Genomic DNA, 27,106 nt, shown 5'->3' on the forward strand with positions numbered 1-27,106 from the left:
TGCTACTGCTTTAAAACAGATACAATCCTACAAATGGTTCATTTTATCACCATACATTAGTAAGTCAATAACTGATGGTGTCTTGTTAATTTTTAACAGTGGTTCTCAAACTTCATCATGTGACCCCTGCCTACCACCATTCTACATCCATCCACCAAAGTTACAGGATTAATTCTTTAAACATTACACTGTTGTATTTCTTAGCAATAGAAAATTGACCATATGTCACAAAGCAGATGTTACCATTCCTGCCTCTTATTTGGAATATCCACAGTTTGAATCTCAAAATGCTGGGATAAGTTCTAGGTCACAACTGCTTCCTTCCAAGCCCTTCCCAATATATCACCCCAGTTCATTCTAATACTCAATGGAACATATACTGTTGATGACACATTGATAAATAAAAGAATAAATAATAAAATGTAAAGTCACAATACTTTGTTTCCTAAATATGACAAAATGGAAGTAAAGTTGATATACCAAGAGCTGAACAATGTGGATAGTGAAATACTATTATGAGCTTGAAACTGTGTCCTAATACTATCTTAAGCTCAATGACAGACTATCTATCTATCTTTAAACTGTATGACACTTCATTTTTCATAAAATCACTGACCCTGTCTACAACCTGCAGTTTGAGAAACACTGTCTCACAACAGTTTGGATTTCCTTACAGTTTGCTATATGAAACATTTCATTTTATTCTGCACATGTGCTTGAATATTAACACTATTCTAAGTATTGGCACCTAAATCATGTCACAAGTCAATTAGTGAACTGAAAATAACAGCACTGGCACCACAAGCTCACTGTTAACAATGATACTTGCAACAGCAGCACCAACAGGCAACTTTCAAAATACATTAAATTTCACAAGGATACAAATCATTCGGATAAATCCAGCTACTTCACAATAGCAACTGAATTATATTATCAACCAGAAATGGAAACTAAGTTTATCAGTGCAAATTAGTTAATCTGAATCAAAACAGTTTAAATTTCAATTGCTTTCCACTGTTTTCAGATGTGATGGTTTCTCTTCCCACATGTGAGAACTGCTTTTCCCCCAAAATAAATGATTAATGAAATATGTGTGTTTAGAGCCCATTATTTTAATTTTTATGAAGCATTCAGCAACTATGGCTTTTACTAGGCATTATACTTCAATAAAAGTGCAAAATTTTTATACAGTGAAGCCTTAAATCACTAAAATTTGAAGACAAATTTCATATATTTCACAATTTGTAAAATATAAGTAAGTCTGTCATAAGTAACATAAGTGCATGTACAACCATTGGAAGATGGCTTTGATGAAGAGTAATGCAGCGAGCAAAATAAACAAGATAATGGCTGTTTTCACTGCATTCATCAAGTTGGTGAAAATGGACATGTGCCATTTCCTTGTTTACACATAAGAAGGATAAAACCTATGGAGTTCCTACAATATTAACTGTCTACCACTGACCAGTAAGTTACCTGAACAGAATTATTCTTTCCCTTCATGTAATGGAATCAAAAAGTTTGAAAGTTCTTCATAATATAGTACAGCTCATGGAATATTCACTAACTTATAAATGTATCAACAACCTTGCTCCTGCGTATAGATAGAATTACTTGGAGTAATACTTTAGCTTCAAGAATAAAGTATCGTGTATTCTTGGTCACCCATGCCAAATGAGGACAGACAAAGCTCAAATGATCATATACATGGATAATCCAAAATATTTAAATTTCGAAGATTTCTGTCTTCTGGGTTATTGCGCTGTGTAGTCTGGTCGATGTTAACCAACGTTTCAGAGGTCATACTGCCTCCGTCATCAGGGCGATGAATATGAATGATGAATGATGAATGATGATATTCATCGCCCTGATGACGGAGGCAGTATGACCTCTGAAACGTTGGTTAACATCGACCAGACTACACAGCGCAATAACCCAGAAGACAGAAATCTTCATATTCACCGCTGTGAGAACCTCAAGTCTTACATATTTAAATTTCATTTCTCTCACAAATTCACTCACTCACATGCACACTGCATCATATAATTAGTACAATGTAGAAAATGTTCAGTCTTCAGCTTCCTCTAATTCTCTCTACAAGAATATGACATAGGAAATGTGGTTGATTATCAAATCAGTAGATGAATGACTCAGATGCTTAAAGTTTGGTAATTGTCACCATCCCATCCACTTCCTTGAATATTGAAGATTATATGCATACATTTTCTCATGAAAGTGAAGCTGTCAATTGTGATCATATGTATTGTGACAACATGGAGTATTGTAAAGAGAGAACATTTGACAGTAGGTTGGTATGGTCATTAAAAAAGAAGTATTTTACTACAAGCCAGGAATATGAATTACAAGTGTTTCAAAATTAAGAATATTTGGATTTAAGAGGGACAACAAAAGTAGGCTGATCTTGGATAGTTCAGTTTAGTTACAGAAAAGGCCAACAGAACATTTTGGGGCAGATACTTAGCTTAAATTTCTACCCCAAATGTATTTGTTTCCTCATTTAGCTTAAATTAAAAGCATCAAATATATACTGTATTTTACTGGAGAAATGTGTCAAAAGATGAAGTATACAGAGCATATGGAAATAGGCTGTGATAAGACACAAATGGAATAAGTACAGGATCATGTCCAAAGAACTCCTTTAGTTTTGGGGATGTTGAATCAACTGGAAGTGTTCATTTGCATGAAAAAACCTTACAACAGTCAAAAACCATGCTTCCTTGTCTGTAGCTGTTCTTCTCTTTGATAATCCTCTTGTTGCAAGGACTGAGTAAAATTTGTATTTTGTTGTATTCAGAGCTGAGGAAACCACAGACCCAAAAGCTTGCAAGATTCTAAATAAAATGTGATAAAATTGCCTATATTACACGCAAATGAAATGGTCATTTTGGTATGCACACAACAAATACACAAAAAATTCATTATCATAAAACAATATTGAAAAAGTACAGAGCAAAAAAAATCATAAAAACATACATGCAAAGTATTGTGTACGTACCAGTGTAAACCAGTACAAACTCAAAAAGATTATTCTGCCCATTATACTTTCAGTACCTTCATGACACAAGCCAAATTTAAGCTCACAACCTGTTGCACAAGCATATTCAGAGGTCAGTTTATAAATAACTGAAGATTATATTTACTATCAATGACATTATTGATAATAAATACAATGAATGACTGAGATTTCCATGGTAAGAAATTGGTTATGTCAAGACAAGAGCACATTAACTTCTAATTACACAAGCTGTTTACAAAAAAAAAGTACCCAATTACTATATCCAAAACAAAAACTCTTCCTTCTAAAAATATAAGAGAAAAAGAGGTTATTTCATGATATTAATAATAGATTCAGACTTTCATTTACAATTTGAATTACTTTAATAGTATCACATTTTTATCTCTGAAATCCAATCACCAAAAAAATGTGAAAATCCCCTGGCCACAAAAAAGGGTAAGGCATAAACAGAAAACAAACTTGTTCTGCCACAATGTATCATGAAAGCAAAGTGAAGAAGCCAGCAAATTGAACATTTCAACATATCTGGGTTATTTTGACAAGAAATGGATCAAGGAAAGATTGCCGAGTTTTTATAAAGTGCAAACTCAAAAATCAGACTCCTTATTTTGCACTGGCTTGACAAAATCTCACAGATACCAAAACAAGATTTTTCATCATTCTTTCAAAGGGGATACAAAAATGCTGAATACATTAGTAAATGTTTAAAAATGCCAGTAAGAACTTTCTTTAGCCGCTAAAAACAAAGTCTTCATTTTATTTTTTGTGGGGGGACACCATGAATTCTTTTAAAGCATTCAACCCTTTTCTTACAAGAGATACCTTTTAAGTACATTAGTCCTTTGAAGCTCAACCTCATCAACTGTAAGGAAACATGTCACCATTACAAAGATAAAATGGTTAAAACTGTTTACAGAAATAACTGCTATTTATTATGAGAATCACACAAAACCTGTAAATGCAAAAAAAAAGTATTACTGATTGTTGAAGCAAGTGGAACAAGACTTACCACTGAGCTTTAAAGGGTTAAATACTATTTTAGAAAATATTTGTATCCACTGAGCTAATTATAAATTCCAGGGGACATACTGAATCAAACACCATTTTAGGAGATATACTTCAATTTCACTTTGTTTAGAACATATCATTTTGAACATGCTGCATTTGACATTGCAAAATACCGCATTTTATCAAATTATCAACATGTAATAAATCAACTGGCAGTAACATTTACTGTATGATCATATTTTAGAAGACCAGAATATCCTCCTGCTCACAGGTACAAACAGTATGAACTTGTGCAATAATTCAGAACAAGAATAATTAAGGAATTCAAGTGTCTACATAAGCTGTTTTATAACTTCAGTCTTCCAACTGAATATGCAACATTTGTAGATGTACAGCATTAGCTTAAATAACATTTTATGACACACATTTCTTTGTAACTTACATTTCTGGCAAACACATCTAAATTTTCCTCAACAGTTTATAACACCCACAGACTATGAGACAATAGTTATTTCATCCTGTCCTTTGATGGAGACATAAAATACATTTCATGATCATCTATTTGAATTCAATTCTATTTCATACTTCAACTGTATTGACAGCATGAAACAAGTGTGAAGCATGAGAAATTGTGCAAGATACTACATTTAAAGGAAGAACATTTCATGTACTTTTCTTTAGTATTCCTTTTGTAATCAAGCTATGATACTCAAGCATAATTTTTTTTAAATAGATACACAATGTTCATGCAGTGTTTGGTCATTGGCACAGAGGCTTTATATGATCTTGAAACATACTTTTGCCTAACACAGTGCAGTGCACTTGCTGCAAGATTAAAGATTAGTCTGAAAGTGAGTTGTACTCATGTAGCATTTTAGAAGCCAAGAACCTTGAGTAGGTTGGGGGTGGGGGAAATGAACCTGGTCTTCAGTAGCACAGGACAAATACTCTGAATATGAATGTGTTTGGTATGGTTAGAATTTATTTTTTTAGTCACATGGAGCACAGTGGAGCTTGACAGTAAAATAGAACACTGAAATAATAAGGTGAGTAGCCATTTTCAACCAAGTTTTGGGTTACTGTAGGACCTTGGTGTATACTACACTACAAATGTTTTAAAGACCCTCACATCTGGTTCACAAGCAAAATACAATACAATATACATTTATCTTTAATAATTGTGGGCATGGTATGGGTAGTTATTTTGTTTCGTGGCTTGTAGAGGAAACCACGCCAGAATTTTAATAACTAATCAAGTATTTGGTTTAAATTGCTTTGTTTAGTTGCAAAGTTACTTCCCACTTTATACAAAAATTACCTCATCTAAGTTGTGGTATTTTAAAAAATTTCAGAACCCTTGATTGACATTAATGTGCGCACACACACACACACACATATATACAGAGCCTACAGGCAGCAACCTATATACAGCTATATTTCCTATCAGGAAAACGTCTGAAAACAGAAAGGATACACAATGCCCCAAATTTTAAAGACAAATGTTTTAACAAGCAGATGCATGAACATGAAATATCCTCACAAAGGTTGTATCAGAAGAATAATTCAGTAACTTTTGCTCGTAAATAGGTTTGCCTCCTACACTTGATTTAATTATTGAAGTCTGAATATGGTTAAAAAAAGGAGCTTTGGAATTCAGTTTTTTATAAATATATAAAGCTCAGTTCATGCTATACAAAAACTGATGAAGCCTGCATGGCAAAAGAAATTTACACATAAATAGATACACTGGTATAAATATTTATATGCGACTGCTCTGCATTACAGTCTAACACAGATATTACTGACTCGAGGAACATGTGTGTTGAAGAATCTATACCAGTCACTGACATCAGCTATCCCAGTTCAACCCTTCGTTTCAGTACTTCTTGTACGTTCGAGTGGGTAAGCAGGCAGGCAGTAGGATGGATGTGACATGTCATGTAAGGCTAGAACTGGGAAGATGACAACTATCAAAGTTCTTTAAGAAGTGCAGACTTGGCATTCTTCAATTTGTCAAGCCTCCGCTGCAGGTGAGTATTGGAAGTCTCCAGCTCTTCCACTCGCGCCTGTAATTCACGTAGCTGCAATAACGTAAGTAAAGTCTTTACAGTGATATAGCATATGAAAACATCCATGCTTACATGTTACTTAGAGTCAAGAGTATTACATACTTTAAAGGCACAAATAACTCATATTTGTGTAGTAATTTAGTAAGAGGTCCTTGGTTATGAGCTAGTAAATATGGAACGTTTACATTGCTGCAACTAATATGTTTATTAATTCCTTAGAACAATGTTACCACAAAGAAAAGCATGCTGTGCATTGCAGATCTGCAACATCAAAGATGCAGAATGCTGTTTTAAGAAATGTCAAAACTATGAATGAAACATATTTTTCTTCATCAGCCTTCAATAACCTTCCCACAGCTAATTAATGCTGTTTGTGCAGTGATGTATTAGAATTCTTCACTGCACACAGCATATCACACATTAAACATACTTGTACAATGACATTCAACTTGCACAGTTGGTGTTAGTATTGCACAAAAAAACACATGCATCTGAACATAAAAACTGCATATGTGGCAGTAAATGGAATTGGGCAGATGCAAACTTAGCATCACTTCACATTCAAAGAGAGCGTGTTTTTGTTTTGTAGTAGCATGAATATAAGAAATATTATTCATGATAAGCAGTTGTTTTCTTACAACCTTGTTTATTTATCAATGGTGTTTTGATGCATGTAAAAAGTACAAGGCAATTAATGTTAAACATGGAAAGGAGTAAAGATGAAAGAAAGACCCTTCAATAACAAAGATGTATTTGTGATTTGAGAGATAAATATTAATATAAAACATATTTTATCATTGTCTTAATTTTGTTACTGTCAATATAATGTTTCATCCACAACATGAACTCATAATGTGCAGTTCTAAAAGCTTTATCCATAGTCATAACAACTACATTTTTGAACTACTGGAGTAAAACTACCTTATACATTTCTTAGCAATAAAACAAATAGAAGTTTAGTCAATTTTGTGAATCTAATTTAAATAAAACAATCGCCACAATCTGAAGTTACAGTACTCCATTTGATCTCTGCCCTGCAATTCAAAAGACAACAAAACCTATGGACATGACAGGTAAAGAAATGGTTAAAGACAGAATTTTACAGAAAAAAATATTTCAAACAATTGTTCAAATTGTTAGTATCTGCACTTGCACTCATGAAATAAGCAAAAAAAGAGAATACAATGATTTTAATTTCATTATCTTCACCAATATATATACTTTTAAAAATTAATTTTCAATCAACAAACAAACTTAAGAAAATTCTGAACAACCAAATAATCATGCCTTTAAAGAAGATATTAGTTCATGTTAATGTTACTTATTCTAAGTTTAGCTGTGGAGCACAAGGATTTACACACAAAACCATGCCAGTTAGCAAGAAAAAATTCAATCTCAAGTCAACATGAACCACTATCAATTTCACATTCTATCAATTACTATCATATTTTTAAAATATGAAAATTTATATATTACACAGTGCCAGGAGACATATTAAAGCACTAAGGAGCCATATACCATCGTTCAAAGGCCCTAGACTTCTCAATCAAGACATAAGATGATCTCGGTAAGACCTTATGATACAATCTTTTAAATGCTTCAATCTATGCAATAAGGCTCATAATTATACAATTTGGTTATGTCTATCTTTACATAATCTTTACTACTTGAAGTTCTGACTACAACTGCCAGATATAACCACAGAGTTTCACAACATTGCCATGTTTGTCATTTTTAAGATAAGAAACTGGTTCTTATATAATCTCTACGAATGTTGCCATATTTTTTTCACATTCTATAGAAAAAAAATTTATGCTGTCAAAAGGTATTATACAGATTTCAGAACCAAACATTAAGTGGTGCTAGTGTCATTCCCACCTTACAGGTTCACACAGCTGCTGCATTGATATTACTGACAGCAGGAAATTAATAAGTAAAAATGGAGAGTAGTACATGACACCACACACCAAACAATCCTCATAAATACAGGAAAGTTGGCTACAAATGAACTTTGTGACAAGGGACTGGCTCCAATTCCACCTCAAAGCAAATGACTTAAAGAACAAGATTTTACGTAACACTAAAATACCTATTGCCTTTCTTAATCGTATCTACACTACTTCATGTACTTACCTTACCACTATCTCAGATCTTTAACACATAAACACAATACACAGTCCCCCCAACCTGAATAAGAGCCTGGCATAGGAAGATTGTTTATCCACAGAGAGAAATTTTGATGACCAGGTAAAATGCATTTTGTATCACTAGGAATGTTGCATCCTGCAGTTTGGAACACTGTTTTATGCTTACAAATATTTCACTACTACTACAAATCATATCCTAGAAGTGTGAACTGGTTACATGTTGACTTGAAACAAATATTATGGGCAGTCAGAACAACGGACCATATAATGAATGTTTTAACCGATCACATTGCTGCTGAAGAGCTTCTCTAGCTGCCTCTGCTACCGTCAACCGCTCCGTTAACATTTTCACCTAGCAGAAATACATACAGCAAAAGGAATAGATTGCAGAAGATGTAAAGATGTACTAAGTATTCTACTACTAAACCTTCCAACCAACTATAATGAGACACACAACAAGTAAATTAAAAGCACTAAAAATAAAACATACTATATGCTGATAGCCAGATATACACAGTAAGTTTTATTAGGTACATCAAACAGAACTAACATGAGAAATTTTAATACTACATAATTTTTATTACGCTGTAAGCACAGACATATATATATATATATATATATATATATAAATCAGTTTCTAAAAGAAGACCCAAGCTTTCTATTAACTTCATATACATACAAAACTAAATCTTATTTCTTGTTTCTCAGAGGACAATGCAATGTAATGCAGTAAAATTCTACAAATAAAATTTGTATCTAACAATATATACTGCATGTTCTCACAGTATTATGCCACCACTGCATTACACATGTAACGCCCGATATATCTCACCAGACTTGCTACTCTACCATCACACAGGAAATAAGATGTATTTTACAGAAGGCATGCATTTCAGCTAATAATAATCTCTCTCATCAGCCCTCCTTAGGGCACATACTTTGATGTCAAATGACAATCACAGAGAGAATTGAAAAGAGTTTTTCCTTCCTAGACAATCACAGGGTAAATTTGTTAAAAGACAATGCTGATTGACCTTCTGAGGCAAAGAAAGATGTTATAAAAACATTCACCACTCTTATAAACCATTATACATACAAGACATTTCTCACTGCTTTCTTCACCCTCTCTGCTTTCTTCACCCTCTCATGCCCCTACTCATTGCCAAGACCAGCGCTGTGATGTACAAAACTAACGACAGCTTGATAGAACCATAACCAAAATAAACAATTATGAAGAGATGGGGGTGGAATATAAATTTACTCTTTTATTTAGTGTCCTTCATCTCAATGCATACCCAATAAACAGTGGCATTTAAAATCCTACAAAGCTCAAGTGTTAAAAACGTTGAAGGAGTTCTGAGTTATACTTACCTGCCTAAATCATGAATCATTATTTGCTATCAACAATAGCATTAGGAACAGGGAGATATAAATAACTAAAAATGATGGCTGAACATGATATTCAACAACGGACAGATTAATTCAAACAAAATTACCATTTAGTTTATTCACTTGGTACTATTCTTAAATAATAAAGGAACTGAAATGAATTATTGTAAACTACATAGACATTAAAGCAAGTTAAAAATCTAAATAATAATTAAGTATAGACATAGAAATGCCAAACTAACTTAAGTTACATCGTTAACATAGCAGAAATCCCAGAAATCAAGTCAATGATATGAATCTGAGATCACAACAAGAAGTTTTAGGAATCACTTAAGATCCCTGGTTTCCTTCAGATGTTTCAATCCGTATGGTGGGCCTTGCAAAACAACGGAATAATTATACAAGTTAGTAATCCACTCTGTATAATTTTCATTAGTACAAATTCTATGCTAAATTTGTTGGACATAATATGAAGTTTTTTCCCCATCACCATGGTCGCAGTTATTAACAAAGGAAATGTTCCATATAGAATTTATACATATGTCTATGATCTACCACCATACAAAATTTCACATTCCTAGATCCAAAGGCCAGTTAGTTATAGGTATAGACTTCATGCAGCTACCTCACAGACATGCATAGACATCATGATACCGTAAGGCTCTCCCTCTACAATAAAATAAATAGAATGAAACACTTGTAATAGCAGACATACAAGCAACAACACATAATTCACCATTCTGAACTGCAATGAGACACAATACACAACGCATGAATTGTCCATCTCAGTACAAAAAGTACAATGATCATACGATGTGAGGTTTCGTTGCTCTGTAGAAAAACCTACTCTCAAACAGTGAATGACGACAGTTTATGTTAATAAAATATAATTCTAAAATGTATGAAAATACAAGTGAAAACTCCTCACCTCTCTTTGCAATTTTCTCTTCTCCACTTTAAGTTCATCCTCAACTTTTTCTGCTGTCTCTGATGCAGATTTATATCTTATAACTTGACTTTCTAAGCGTGCCACCTGAACAGAAGAAGAGCAACAAATGGTTTATTGAAATCTGTAACCTGCACAATACGGTTTTTCCTCTATAGGATCACCTTCTGTTTTGAGAAAAAGTCTTTAATTGTGCAAGGAATGTGTACTTCTAATTATACGTATCACACGCAGGGCATCTCTGAGCTTCAACGACCGTCACATATATGCAGGCTGATGGCCGGCCAGCCAAGGTACAGGGATAAAGGGAAAGTGACAGCACACAAGCTGACTTGCTCTATCCTTGCCTTTTCCATCTTCCCTTCCCCTCTTACTTTGACATAAATGAGACTCACTGATATCCATCATTCAATGTAACACACACACAAGTAAATTTCTTCACTTACATTGGCCTGCAATGTTGACACATCTTGTTCTGCTTTCTGAAGTTTGAACTTGTAGTCTCCGAGTTGCTTGTTAGCTTCTCCTTTTAAAATAAATTATATTAACAAAATAAATTAACTCAATTCAAGTAAGCCTGACTACTACCTAATAAGAACACAAGTCTTCATCAAAAATGTGCAACAAAGAGAGCACATTCGTATTGTGATATGTACAGCGTGCAGATGGCACAAATTTCATGGACACATATGACTGTGTAACTATAATGACAGAAAATCTTGACTATGAGTCACGAGATTTATTAATATATCTAATGAGTTATCACGTCACCACATGAGTACCATTTATTAAGCTAGCTCCCAGTTCAAAAACCACTGGATTCTACAAACTACATCAATTAAGGAATTTCACGCCCAAGAAGCAATGATAGACAAAAGATCAATGGAAAACAGGAAGAAAAAGTTTATGAAAAATTGAAAATTGTTACATTACAAAAACAAACTTCTTCCTTGAGACGAGGGTCAAGGGGAAAAGAGAGAGAGGAAACAAATAAATGACAATACAAACAGTTTTCAACTCACTCTGAATATCCACTAGGTCTGTGTCTGGCCCATTTAGACTAACACTGCTAGATCCTTTTTGTCTGTCTGACTTGTGTCTGCTTCTCTCCTCCTCCAGCTCTAACTTTAGATGCCGAACCTGGTCCAGAAGCTCATTTTTTTCTTCAGCAAACTTTCTCAGTCTGACATCTATGAAACCATGAAATGTTAAGATTTAGTAACCAATGAAGATACAACAGGATATCAGTCCATTTCAATCCTATAGGTCTAAAACCAACCTCCAACTTAAACACACTCAAAAACATAACAAATTACCTCATCTTCTGAGCCATTCCTACATTCTGTTAACTGTAATTTACTGACAAACAGCCCTGAACATCATGGCAGCAAGTTCTTCTTTGCTGTCCGTTACAAACCCTCACAATGTACAATTTACCTAATGAGCCTCCTCCAGCAGTTTGGAGAAGTTCTGCAGACTCAACTGACACAAGAGCTCTCCTTGGCGTTTGCTTGGGTGTGTTAATGCCTCCTTCTTCTGCACTGTTACTGTCCTCTTCACTGGATGCTTGGTCATCTCCTACTATCATCAGACCTTGCTCCTATCACACATAATATCAATTACAAACTCGCATTTAGCCACAAACAAGACTGCATATACTGTGGGTCCAATCATGAGCTCACAATACTGAAGACAATTACCCCAATTTTAAGAAATGACTGGGTCAGATTCTCCCAGCATGCATTAGTGGGGAGTTTCTACAGATATTTTTGTAAATATTTACTCATTGTGGCTATAAGGCCTGACAACCTGTAACTAGACATTTTGTGACAGATGGCAGCACTAGAGAGGTGGCACATAGCGGAATACCTAGCTGCATTAGTCATTAGAATATAACACCATAATTTATATTCAGTTCCATGCCAACAGATTGTATAGCATATGTGCTTGAGATTAATCGGTTGCATAAACAATAAAACAAGATTTTTATATAGCAAGATTACAGGATGTTAGGTTCATGGATGCCGGTAGTCACGAAGGCACAATGTATTTTACTTTAAAAAAAATCAGATCACGAAATGCCTTCCAGTAGAAGAGAAATTTTGAACAGCGGGTATTAAAGCACATTTTGTTTACAGTACAATACCACATTTAATTCTTCTTGGTTGGTGATACAATACTGCATGCCACAACTGCAGATATCATCAACCTTAAATAAAATGTTTTTATAAGGAAATATGATGACAAAAGAACATGTCTCATCCCAATGTGATACCAAAAATGCAGAAGACTGACAAATGGGGAGAAGCCAATAGATGTTATCGTACATTTTCAAAATGCACGTAAAATAAATTTGTTCCACTTTCAGACAACAGATACAAACCTGTATCAGACGATCTCTCTCTTCCAACTGAGCTTTGTAGATCTCAAGATCCTCTCTCAGTTTCACTGTCGCCCGCTTCAGTTGGTCATGCTCCCTACATTTATCTCTGTGCTCTCGCTGCAAAATCAAATGAAGTCCTTAAACTTGTCTGTTACTTCGTCTTAAATGTAATTTCATTTATTATTGTCATACATATATATATATTTTTGTTGTGCACATTTTCTAATCTGAATACTAAATGTTTATATTAACTACAAGAGATAACTACGAAAGGTTAACATAAACATATATAAGTTTTCCAAAACTAAACTGACTTGCTAACATACAAAACAGAACGGAACTCTCTAGTAAACAGTGATACACATGCAAGTGAAAGTAGCGGACTAAAACCCACTTGCAGCTGTGAATGGGCTTCCTCCAGATCTTCCAGCCGATCTTTCAAGAGTTCCACCTGGTAAGTGAATGATGACTTTTCGTTGTCCAATTGAGCAGTCTGTATCATAGCCTTGCGGAACTTCTCCTCCACCTCTTTGAGCTCTTGCTGCAGTAAAAAAAAGTTTTAAAAGCAAATAAATCTGAGGTCCTTACATCACATAATTAATCAATAACATTTTCAGTAACCTCCAAATAAAATAATGTATTATTTAATTACATAACAAATCTGTTTCAAACCACCTACAGGATTAAATCCAAGAGTACGAGCACTTGCATAGTTTCCCTGGATGCCTGAAACTCTTCTTTTCATATTTCATTGGTATTTCACCGAGAGCAACATATTTCACACTAACTTCATTTTGTGGTAGAAGCAAACATAGGAAACAGACCATATACTGTCTGCCACTGGAATGGACTGTGCAGAATCTGTCATGGTGAAATGTTTAATTATATTATTTATTATTTTTTTGTGGTCAAAATAAATTAATTTCAGTGGAGAATTTTCTTACGTCATCTATCAACAATACAAGTTTTGCTGGCATGTAGTGAATTCTTTAAAAGTACGAATACAACAAAATGGCTTCAAATTTTGATTTCAACATCAGCGACTGTTCCTCACTATCAGATCCTTATTCAATCATATGAAGATCACAAAGGTGAAGTTCTAAAGCATACTTAAATGTCAAAACTAACTATACATACATTATGTTGATATATAACTACTGTATCTTCCAACTAGTTTCATAAAACAATTGCATAATAGCATCATTCCATGATCTGAAGCATTCTGCACATACACACATACAGTACTGACCCGTACATCTCTGAGGCTAATGCCTTCCTCAAGAGAATCTTCTGAACTGCGGCGACTTGACTGATAGCTGTTCGTTCCGCCAAGTGAAGTGCTCCTTGTACCGCTGACAGTGGCAGCAACTCTTGCAGAGCGAATCGACGGATCTGCAGTATTAAAAGCAAACTAAGAGAACTAAATCTTCACTAACATATAAAACTAACAGCCAAGCACTTACTAGTTCCACACTATTAACTACGTAGATTGTTACTGTTAAATTTCATTCAACCTCAACCCACATGGATTTCTTTTAAACATTGCAGTGCTACCTCAAACAACCACATCAAGAGAAACACCAATTTACCCTTCTAATAATTAGTACATATATTTTTATAAACAGCACACAACGCATTATAGGAAAGTTATGTGTAATTCTGCATTATATTCTAATTAAACATGATATAGAAAATTCCTAATAAAATTACATGACAAAATTATACCTTGGGTATATCTGCCAGCAGGGCTGCCATTTACTTTAATTTTTAAAAGTAATTTGAACATCCACCACTCATACACATTTTATGTACAACTTCTCTGAAATGTTGAAAATTATCCAGCACTTTGGCAAACACTGCAGTTGCCATCTTCAGGGTGAATACATAAAGGTTGGGCATTTTTGGAAGCCTTATGTAAAGCAAACAGTAAATGGCAAACTGCATTTGATGGTGTTAATTGGCACAGTAAAAGAGGATCACTACCTACTGCATGACAGGTTCATGTTATAATTCCTTTTATAACAGACACTGATAATAATGAGAACTCTTTCGTCACCTCTGTACATATCATGCACACTGTCAGCATTCTCCTCAATTTCCTTTTGCTGCCTCTCCAGTTCCCTCATGCGAATTTCCCTCGCCTCAGCTCTTGCCTGTCTTCTTGCTGCTAGTCGAGCCTCTGCCTGTCGACACAACAAAAATTTGATGTGAAACTACAAATATGATAAAAGAATCCCTCTGCCTAAGCATCACTCCATGAAGGCATATACAGAGCATGGAAACAAGGCTCCACACATTCTATTTTTCATTTATTTCTTTATGGTGTACTTTATAATGTTGTCAGTAGATCATAATGCACAGCCTCAACCAATACAACGATTAATGAAATGGAAAGGGATCACGGCCTAATTCTAGGCACTGGTCCACCCCAGCCCATTCATTTCTAATGAAAATAAATAATAAGTTCCATGTTGCAGATCCATTTACTTCAAAGGAACAAGTCCCCAGTAACGTTCAGACAAGAAGCTCTGTGGGATGAGAAACGGAATACTTCTACCTTGAAAGGGCAAGTTTTACTACAAACTCTTTAATAAATAAAAATATTTTATATCTTTGCAGTACATGCACAATACTGACAGAATCATTCCTGAGCCTTTATTAACTGCTGTACTCAACTATATGGAAAAGAATAAAGTTTGACATATGTAAGTGCCTTAAAAACATGTTATAATCAGACTTAAACCAAACGTTTTATCTGTACCTGATTCACTCAAAATTTCCACAACATGTGACAGATACGAAAAAATACAGTCAGTAATCACACATCCATCACATGGGTGAAATAACAATGCGAAACAAAACTTCACAAGCAACTATAGCCAGCCCCAAAATCAACTAATGCGTAATTTAAAAAGGAAAGGCAACAACTCACATCACACCACCATTCAATCAAACACCTTTGTAAGAACACTGAAGATAAGCACACACAAAGTGTGATATCACTTGATAACAGATGAACTTCAATACCATCATTTGAAAAAAGCAAATAAGATAAAGAGAGATACATACGGATGATCTCTCATTACAGTATCAAGCACTCTTTACCTTATTCTTAACATCTGCATTTGTTTCAAATCTCCTAGCGGTGGAGCAGAATCCACTCAGACTGGCACCAAAACTCCTACGGTGACGGATTTTAAAATGTGATTTATGATGATATTAGGAGAAGAATTAAATCAGAAAATGCTGGCCACAATTCACTCCAAAACACTACAAATAAAGGCATATAAAACAATAATTTAAACAGCTGGGATTTGGGGTTCTCGTGACAGTGCGTCTGAGGTAAAGATCCAAAGATTAAAACAGTATGTCCCCCTGAGCATGTTTTACTACAAACACGCACAACACTGTAGAAGTGCCCCAGTCCAGGTTGTGACAAAGAACAGAACAGAATTTAATTACATTCTATAGATCCTCCAACTACAAACGCACCTTATCATTATTCTTATCAAGAAAGTCGACAATGCAGTCATCTTCCAATTCTTCAGATGTCCAAGTGTTACTGGTGATCTCTTTGCGATTCATATCATTCAATTTTGTGTCCTGTGATTTGACTGGTATTTCACCACAGTAATTGTCCACGTGAGTAGTTAAATGCTGCACTCCGATATCTAATCCCTCATCCTTCACCCCGTTTTCCTTGAGGCCTATTTCTTGTCCGGTGGTGACATCATCCTTGCTTCCTCCTGTATCGTTAGCATTCGCTGCTCTACCATCAAGACTTGCTCCGGTGTCGACTGCCATTTCCACATCGCCAACAGCGTCGCTGTCACGTACAGTGCTCATAACGATGGGATTCGTTTCTGTCAACCAAATGATTTGTTCGACGAATTTCACATATTGATACTGTTATCTACTAACAACCAATAATTTGCCTGACGAGCTACGCTTATCTAAACGATCATTAGGTTGATATTCTTGTTTCACCTCCTGCTACATAGCAACCTTACTATTCCCTCCTTCATTCACTCCACGAACATAAGAATATAAAACTACGTATCGTACATCTGCAATCTGAACAGATCCAAGCTATTGTGCAACGAAAAGAAAAAAAAACACCAATAAACACGCACTGCGTATAGTGGGCTATGCACAAACGTCACGCCAATATATTTCTCAGTACGTATTATATCTTATTTCAAGCAATTCTCCAAAGAACAGAAAGTTATGAGGTAATTCCGAGACTTTCGAAATTATACGAGATGCGAATCACTGTAAATGAACTAGTTTACACACACGAGGTAACCGCGGAACTACTGGGCTTCAACCGGCTCAAAACGCAGGACAAATCTCATTGAAACGCCCAGCGAAACCAAGCCCAACCCAAGACAACGTAATACTGTTAACAGCTGACTATTCGTCCGTCCCCTCCTTCATGTCCCCTTCCCCCTTCCACCGCAACATGATGTTTCTTGGTTACAGATATGAAAACCTGAATATAGCAAAGTCGCATGCAAGCCTGGTCAAACGAACACAAGAAATGTATTTACGTTGTCTAAATAGTGCATCTACTTGGCCGGGTCTGATGCAAATTCACACGTGTCCTCAACATAAAATTTCGAATACTTTTGGTTAGTGCAACAAAATGTGTGTTCGAAACCTCGTGATTTTCCTCCACCCACCGGGGCCAATGAAGGATTTGAAGGTGACCACTTCCGTTAACATCCCTCCAAATCCATCTCGTACAGAATATTCAGAGAATATGGAATTTCTTTCCCTTCTTTCAGTTTTGTTCATACTTCTGAAATCTGCGGGCTACAAAATCAGTCTACACATAATGAAAGAATTTTAAAAAAAAACTGCTGGAAAAACCAAATACTTCGAATGTCCCGCTCCAGTCTGATTGCAAATTCTGTCACCAACTAAACGCAAAAATCTTTGGGGAAACCCTACGCTGGCATTTCAGACCAAAACAGACAACTGGTCTTTCCCTTGTTTAGAACACCCACGTGACAACGAGCACACAAATAACTGACGTCAATTTTGATTCTTTCAAACTGAAATTTGTGTAACCTTGCATTTCTATCAGTGATCAATTTCGTTGTATATACCCCACCGCTGAATGGACAACCAAAAGTTCTTCTCTGCACACACACACACACACACAAGTCACTTCCGCTCATCAGGCGACCACTTGCAACCGGAACCCCTTATCTCACCAGGACATGAGGGGTGGGTACAGTGTGAGTGCCATCTCGGCAGGTCACAGGTACTAACCAGTACACAATATTCTTCAAAACATCATCGGTCAGCAGACGCACGAGAACGCAGTTCGAAACTCCTTGCCCGAACCAGCGCCATCACAAGCAGCAGAGCGGATGAGATGACGCTAACTGAGCTTAAATCAGGTCGCAACAAAGTTTCCAAACATCTAGAGACCGTCTTCAGAACTCAGAGTTGGAGGAAACGAAGATTGGTCAGAAGTTTGCAAGATTTTGTTAACGGGAACAAATCTGCGGGTTATATATTACGAAAATCTTTTTCCCTTTATTTAATCCTCCTCATAACATTCGATGAACAGCATAGATTTAGAGACCTCTCATTACGTAATTTACTCAATTCTTCCCTAAGACTTACTTCCAGTCTCCTGGGTCTCAGCACCTTGTTCCCAAACACAAAGACCGATTTCCGCGCCCACACAAAGGGATAATTACAACTGTCCGAGTTTTGCACACTTCCTTGTCTTCAGGTTTTGAAAGAGGACAATGATTAGAAAAGTATACTGAACAAGCATTTCCTGAATATTCGTTGCATAATGAAGGCCACGTGTGTCTGTCCACGATACATATCTTACACCTGCTTTACTGTAGAGAGTAATGTGTACAAGAAATAATTACAGGAACAGCGAAACACTGGACGCCAATTACCGAACAAAAGTCCTAGTTTCCCGTACCGCAACTGACAGTCTCAAAAGAAATTATCTCGTCAGACTGCGACACCTGACAACTCTCGGCCCCAAAACCAGAAGAAAAACGATTCGCGGTTTCTAAATGTGGCCATGAATCTGTTAACACGGACAGATTATCATTATTACAGCTGGTCTTACTAAAACAAGTTTCTACTCACAAAACATCCTAACATCTGTGGGATACTCTAGAGCAGTGGTATTCAACCTGGGGTACGCGTACCCCCGGGGGTACGTGAAATTTAAAAAAAAATTGTTTTATGATAAACACTGAATATTCAGTAATGTAATTTATTTATAAGATAGTGTAATTGCGTCATATTGTGAATATTATATCAATTATTTATTTTAATCCGTCTGATCACAATATAATTTTATTTAAAGTTTCTTATAATTAAGATAATAAAATATCGATCAATCGATAAGGAACATGAATGATATTTTATTATCTTAATTATAAGAAATTTTAAATAAAATTATATTGTGATCAGACGGATTAAAATAAATAATTGATATAACTTATTTAATTTATTTTAGATGTAGATTATATACTATGCATAACTTGAATTATACACCAACAACTTTGGGGGTACAGAGTCGAAGAGAAATTATATCTGGGGGTACGCGAACAAAAAAGGTTGAATACGACTGCTCTAGAGTCCTGTTTTGTCTTCTGCCCTGTGAGGCCGCTGCTGTCATGCAGTCAATGTTGTTGTTGTTGTTGTTGTGACAACGCGCCAACCTGGCTGACTAGTAAGAAACTTTCCCACTTATTATTCATCAGAGCAGTGGAACCCAAAGAGAAAAAAGTACGCGTCACCCCTGTAGACTGATAGCACTGCACCAGAAGGTTAAAAGCAGGCGAATGGAACCATTTCATCGTGCATTCAGCCGCGACTATTAAACAGGCTGTTAGTGTCTCAAACGCCGAATCTGTTTATTTGCATGTGAGCACGAACTTTTCCAAACGAAATAACTGACGAACTCGGCGAATTGATCTGAAATTCGTTTCTCTTTCTTCAGCAGTCAAGCTCATCCAAATATCCTTCAAACGTGGTTTTTCCTCGGACCACCCAGGAAAATGACGCCATAGCCGCTTTGTTTTATATCCTTCTCAATTTATTTATCATCGTCAAATTCCAAGTTAAAAATTATCACCTGCTGACACAGTTGGTAAATAAAAAGATGAGACGGGTTATAGTTGAATGTTCCATTCGAAGCTCACAAGCCATTCGTCTTACGTTCTCTGATATTCACAGCACACAATAATAATATGATAATAACAACAACAGCAAGCTTATGACAAGAGATTTGTGGTAAATATGTTGTAATGGCGTATGGACTTGTAGGCAGGTACCAACGTAACGGAAAAAGACGGCCTCCAGCCGTGAAGACGAACACAATGGAGATAGCACGTACATCTATGCTTCTCCGAAGCGCTGGTACCTACCTACAAGACCACGCGGCCTTACGACCCAGAGAACGCACAGACAAGCTTACGGCATCGTCATCAGCACATTGCTGCCAATGCACCACTTGCAAATCCAGGAATGACTCCTTAGTGAATACTCAAGTACCGCAAGGATACGCGACATATAAGTGAAGTTCCGTCCTTCTTTCGAACCCCCTAAAAACCGCCGATGCAAGTGTGCAGCATTACACGCTGCCAACTAAAAGAAAACAAAATTACCAATCGATCTCACACAGCCGCAACGTATTAGGTAATGTTGCCAGATTGTGGATAGGCAACACTTTGTCCAAAACACGCAATTCCACTTCCTTTCAAAGAGGATGTAGGCAACTCTCTAAACTTTTACTCCTAACCTACTTTCCTCATTTATGGAATTGTGAGGTTATGGTAACACGCCAGCCCGCTTGTCCACCCAACGATTCTGAACCAATCGATGAGCTTTCTTGGATATCTTTGCAATATTACTGTACACTTCTTATAAATGCTTGTCATTAGACACACGCGGCTAATGTTAAATGTAAAACTTGGGCTTTCGCGGTTAAGTCGCGTTGACTGCCGAACGTTTTCACGTTTCGGCAAATATTTGTTGTCAGGGCGAAACCTTTGGGAGAGGAGGCACCCTTAAACAGATCTAGAAGTGGGATATTAATTAGGGATGTGAGTGGACGAACAGAGGTGTGGGGTGTTATCAGATGCGGAATGACCATGCTGTTAAGGAAAAGAGAACACGAAAGAAGTTTTGGCGACCGCATTCTTCTTTTAACTCAGGTTGCAAGTTTTGTCACACGACGACACAACAGAAAGCAACAACGTATATTCTGTCACCTTGGCACATTACGATATTTTTCTCCAGATAACCGTATCACTAAGGACTGCGAACGTTTACGCTGAAAAATACTCCACCTAATGGTGAATAATTTGTCTGATAATGTGAATAACTCGTTTTGCAATAGTTTACCTGTATATAAACACCCTGAAAACAAATTCAAGAATACACCTACACCTTGGTTCGAATTCTGACGGTTATTTTTACCTGCTTAAGAAGCGTAAAACCCTGAGTGTGGCCGTTATGGGTGTAATTAACATGGGATAAAATAATAACATTACTTCCCTTGGAATTTCAAAGGGCCTCTTCGGGAGTCCTAATACAATTCTCATGGCATCATCCAGAGTTTACTTCGATGGTGACAAAGAGTTTTCAACCTCTAAATTTCTTAATGGGAACGAAATACAGAAAACAGTCCACAAACTTAACGGCCCACGTTTTGGCTTCTCAGGCACCAACAAATTCCGACTTCCTTCGTTACGATCTCACTCCACTGACCAAGAGTTTTGCAAAAAGAGATAGAGAGAGAGATAGAAGGCGAGGCCATCACAACGCAATATTCTGCCAATGCCAAGGCGTTACGTTTGTGTCTAAGTTACGCGCTTCGCGTGACCAGACTTCTGATCGAACGTCCAAATAACACACCAGAATAACAATCCAATAAATAGTACCCCGCACCGAAACACACAGAATAACCACACTTTGCACATACTTCATGAAGATTAACAAAAATCATGATAAGTTTCATGATGCAATCTGTTTTGTTTCGGAGAATGGCGTTCGGGCAGGAGGTGTCCAAAACACACGCTTTGCACAACACAACAGGACTTCTATTTTAGAGTCCCAAAGACACCCCATAACGTGCTGCGAGTGACAATTCTTCCCCTTATGCAATCATGGACACCAACGTTAATGACAAAATTTCTTTAAACTACGTAAAACATCATGCCAATTAACATCTCATCTTTACACCTTCAACATCCGGTCATCAACATTACCAACATGGAAGGGATGGAACTTTATGAGGCGACAACAAAACTATCAGCACTCAATGTAAAGTCTTGAAATATCTGCACTGAGAATTGAAGACAATTAATCTCTCAAGGTCCACAAGTTTGGTAACTGTGTAGAGTGATATAAAATTCAGCACATAAAACACTCGTCTACAAATAATCTTAAGGACAGCACTGCACCAGACACATCTACTCAGATATAATAAGGCATATGGTATAATAATATACCATTCTATATTAAGCAAGGTTTAAAAGTTTAATGTCTTAACATTTGTAACAAGAAATTAGAAGAGAAGAGGAAAAGTAATGCAACAATTATAGAAACCAAGACAAAACACAAGCGCACTTAAGATGTAGATGGAAACGTTATGTCGAACACTGCAGTAGCAGAGAACAATATGGCCCATGTTGCTCAACAGACAATACAAAAAACCAAAGATTCCAATTTGTGGCTATAAAAATGAAAGCAAGATAATGACTGAGAGGTGTCAACGCATGTCAAGTGGCAGATACATCTTCAGACCAATTTCTTCTTCAAACAAACTGAAAAATCTAAAAACAAGAAAACTATATATGATGTGAAGCTTTCACGGCAGCTTTCATTAATAAAGTCTTCTCGGGCTATCAGCCGTGTCAGATGGTGATTAATCGCCGACGTTTCGAGGACCATCTCCGTCGCGCTACGAGCCACACAGTCAACAGCCTTGAGAATGAGGACAGAGATGGTCCTCGAAACGTCAGCGATTAACCACCATCTAACACGGCTGATGGCCTGAGAAGACTTTATTAACGAAAAATATAGGTCATGAAGAAATAAACATGGTGGGATACCACTAAAACTTTTGTGTTTAAAAATGTCAAAAAATACCACTTATTTCTTCCAGGTAACCAAATTCAGTCACACCAGTACAAACGATAACCCGCATTGTGTGAATAATTCTGGTGTAGCTGCGTGTATTACCAAGTCTAAGCGTTAGGAAGTCCAACGCAATCTGTGCTCCTTTGCCTCTTCACACAGTGACTTCCCCAAACCAAATGAGACAGTGCAAATGTAAGACAGAGACAAGTTACTTAAATCTGAGTTATACTTAAGCACATCACAATGTTTCCAACGATTCTCTAACCAGTTAAGCATTCCTGCTGCAACTAATAAGCACCATCATATTCATTCCAACACTGGTGCTCAAAGAACAAAACAAATTCTACCCAAAGAAAATCAAATTACACTAACTCACATGTCTGCAAGTGAATTTCTTAGTCTCCTCCTCTGCATTCTGAATGCCTGTCCAGGAATTACTCAAATCAGAAAGTGATCGCCTCAGCCTCATGTGCCATTGGTGATAATTTAGCACATAATGCGCTGCACTATTTACTACATACACACTCATCTTAGTTTATATAAAAAAAAGACACACACATACATAAAAATATATAATTCTCATCTGACATTAGCTTTGTCAGGTAACAAAACTTAACTAAGTTAGACAGAACACAAAACAATGCCAACGGTTTCCAGATTATTAATTGTATGACTTGAGAAATCACACAGTTATAAGTTCCCAGTCACCAAACAAAGCAGAAGCCACACGAGCCACACCGTAAGACAGAAACCCTGTGTCATCTGCAAGCCCCAAGCTCCTGATCACAACACAACTTCATCTAAACTTAGAATCTTCCTAATTCTATTTTTCTCCCAACCCTTCTTTAAACCTGTCCAGCCCTTCAACCGGAACAGCCATTAACAAGAAATGGTATGGAGACAGACAATAAAAAAAGTGTCACTCCACCACAAAAAAAAAATCATGAGTCAAAAAGAAAGACCGAGGAATGTTCACTGCAGATGTTTCCTGGTTTTTGGGTATTAAAAATTATCAAGATTGCTTCAGAAGAAAAATGAGCCTAAATGGGGTACCTGGACTCATGAAAGTAAAACAAGAAGGTACTAGAACAAGAACACCACAAGCACCACTGTTGGTAACTGTGATGGACAACAGTCACTTTGCAGGATTTGAGATTTTCATGGCAATGTGAGCATAAATGAGGGTCTTCTGGGTTGTGGTTCCATGCAGCCTTTTGGATGTATACCAACATCACAAAAGAGCATACTGCCTCCATCTTCTGTCACCTTACTGTGCATCTGATATGATTAAACATACAGATCTTTTCTTTTGCTTCAAACCGTAATTCTTTAGAACAGAACAGAATTTATTTACATTCCACAGATCCTTCAGAGTTCTGAGCAATAGGTATAGAACATGTTGTAGCACGAAAACAATACTTGTTTCCAGTAAAGTAAAAGTAAAGTTTGTTCTGCTACGTGCCGTAAAGGCGCTTGGGGTGAGTGGAGGTATAGCTCCTCTCTTTCTTGAACTCGGCACTAGATGGGGGTGAGTGGTCGGCATCATGCCCCAGTTGGCTCTACCCCTGGGAAAGGACCCCGGTACCCATTGTAGAGGAGGCTGGGTGGGCCCCAGAGCCGGTCTGGACACAGAGGCTAGAGGAAAAATCCTCTGTCCCCATCGGGGTCCGAACCCCGGCCATCCAGCCCGTAGCTAGTCACTATACTGACTGAGCTATCCCGGCTCATACTTGTTTCCAGTACAAATATAAATTACTTAGTTCTTCTTCTTTATGAACATAAACAAGGGTTATGTTATGTTCCTTTAAAGCTCAAGGTGTAAATTACTTACTTATGACAGTAATTTAAGTCAATTACAGTACTGCCACAAAAATAATTGTACAAGAAAGCATGACCACTACTGCTCACATGTATTTATAACAGCTGAGAATTTCTTATTGAGGTAAATTCTTCTATGGAGTAGGAGTGAGACAGCATATACTCTTTTAGTGCCGGCTTAACTTCTTTATATAGTGATTCAGACTTTTCATAGTGGGAGAAGATTACTGAATATCTTAATTCCAGTACAGTAAACCCCTTTCTGAGCTGCAACACATGTAACCCACATGTAAAATGCACAGTCAATTAAGGTTAATCCACCTAGTCCAGTTCATCACAAGATTTCTGATAACATCTGAGAAGAAGTGCAGCAACCCCTGGGCCATTTACCTCAGTCTGTTAATTCAGCTGCATAATTCTAACTTCAGTGTTTTCACAGACCACTGTGTCCATCATCATAATGATGATATCACCAGTGGTAAATTCCTGAGGTCTCCTGGGCAACTTGCATCAGAAACACTTATTAAACTTTTTTTAAACCTTTTAGCTCACATACACAATCTGAACTGTGTCTTGTCACCATACTCATCAGACTTCAGTCGGTGAATTTCAGCTGCTTTTACACATTATGCCCATAAACACTCACAGCAGCCTCCTGCTCTCTGCTGCATACAGACAAAATACTTGTCATTTTGACATAAGGCCTGGTAGCATCACATGGAATGTGGAAGAATTACTGAGTTCTAGTGCACATATGATAGTCCCATATACTGTACACCAAATAAAATATGATGGCTATAGTAATAAAATAAAGTTTCATGGTTTCTGTCATATTTCATCCACTGTATGTGACCTATTATGTGTGTAGATCCATGCTGTTATTATGTAATAATACCACATACTCAGCAAGTGACAATTACTGGCCTGGGACCAATAAACAGTCAATGAGTAAAACCTAAAACTGAATCATACATGGCTTCTGGGTTGTAATTCCATGTGGTCTTGTGGGTGGTTACCAACATTTTAGAGAAATATTGCTAACAACTTATAAGAGTACAAATGCAGAATACAGTCGAAGTTCACTTATGTCAAGGCAACATGAACAAACCAACAAAACCAACTTAACCTAAACAAACACATACACCAAACTAAACATAAATAGGATGGAGCAATTTGAAAAAAAAACTGCAATTTGATTTGACAGTCAGTTCAAACCATACCTTACACTTTAACCAACAATAAAACTTTGTTTGCAGCCTACAGTAGAAACATATTAATAAAAATAAATCTTACCTCTTTTGCTATTTGATCTAGAGCTTGGTCTTCTGCTGAGTGTTTTGTGGCACCACGTCGACGTCCACCACCAACACCTGGGTTGTCCATGATTCATGTAGGGCAAAATATATTATTTGCAACTGAAATCAATAAGTCAATGTCAGACGTGGTTGCAAACGTCCGAAATATGAAATTCAAAATAAATGAGCAAAATTACTAGACTGTCATTTATAGTAACCTATTTTGTAGGCTAACCAACCACAACCCTAACCTACACTATGGATACCGTACGATAGAAAAGATCCATACCATTTAAAATGGGAAACATTCATACTCAATGTTTAAATGTTCCATCTGATTCAAAAACTGATAAATTATAACAGACATGAACAAAATAACTTTCCCTAGGCAACTAAACCAAGCCCAGAATTCAATCAACTTGTCAATTTCGTTTTTCAAACAGAAAATCTAAAGAAATTTATAACACACTGGTACTCACATATTACAACATCGATAAATTTATTCGTTTCACCCAAATTCCCATTGTTTGCGAAACCCGATATAGTCAAAGAAATCATCTGCTATAAATAATCAATCGCTCAACGACCTTCATGTCACTATATAAGCTCCGGAGAGTTCACACTGAGGGTGAAAACATATCACTTTACATTTTCATTGCAAAATACCTAAAAAAAACGACTCTTTATGGCCCAATCATTCGCAAAACTAGACTCCAGCTCCTAGATATCACAAGAGTCGAAATAATTAACACTTAATAAACACATGTGGGCCATTATTTTCACTGTTCTTCTCTGCTCGGTTACGCTAGGCCTCCGCTAGGTTTCGCTTGTGCGCTTGCCTTTGGTGGATTCTGTAATTTTCTTCTATGGTTACTCTTTC

At 36.6% G+C, this 27,106-nt stretch overlaps 1 protein-coding gene across 10 annotated transcripts; it reads right to left on the reverse strand.

The window, feature by feature from the left end:
* Nucleotides 1-2,935: 2,935 nt before the first annotated feature.
* On the reverse strand, nucleotides 2,936-27,048 carry LOC110826991 (leucine-rich repeat flightless-interacting protein 2). 10 transcript variants are annotated; one of them, XM_022058173.2, is made up of 12 exons: nucleotides 26,893-27,048; nucleotides 26,225-26,346; nucleotides 15,036-15,162; nucleotides 14,229-14,371; nucleotides 13,374-13,520; nucleotides 12,980-13,096; nucleotides 12,034-12,196; nucleotides 11,619-11,786; nucleotides 11,043-11,122; nucleotides 10,579-10,683; nucleotides 8,543-8,613; nucleotides 2,936-6,126 (listed from the first exon to the last, which is right to left on the reverse strand). In XM_022058173.2, exons 2-12 carry the CDS (start codon nucleotides 26,312-26,314, stop codon nucleotides 6,051-6,053), a joined length of 1,287 nt encoding a protein of 428 aa, XP_021913865.1. In that variant the 5' UTR covers nucleotides 26,315-26,346; nucleotides 26,893-27,048; the 3' UTR covers nucleotides 2,936-6,050. The 10 variants fall into 10 exon arrangements, with proteins under 10 accessions (XP_021913865.1, XP_021913864.1, XP_021913857.1 ...); XM_022058172.2 differs by having other exon boundaries at nucleotides 26,706-27,046; XM_022058165.2 differs by lacking the exons at nucleotides 26,225-26,346; nucleotides 26,893-27,048 and adding exons at nucleotides 16,472-16,842; nucleotides 18,096-18,177 and having other exon boundaries at nucleotides 14,235-14,371.
* Nucleotides 27,049-27,106: the final 58 nt, after the last annotated feature.

The sequence above is a fragment of the Zootermopsis nevadensis genome, unplaced genomic scaffold (genome assembly GCF_977971745.1).
Source record: "Zootermopsis nevadensis isolate Lab colony 2312 unplaced genomic scaffold, Znev_1.0 Znev_ptg000002l, whole genome shotgun sequence".
Classification (NCBI taxonomy): Eukaryota; Metazoa; Arthropoda; class Insecta; order Blattodea; family Termopsidae; genus Zootermopsis; species Zootermopsis nevadensis.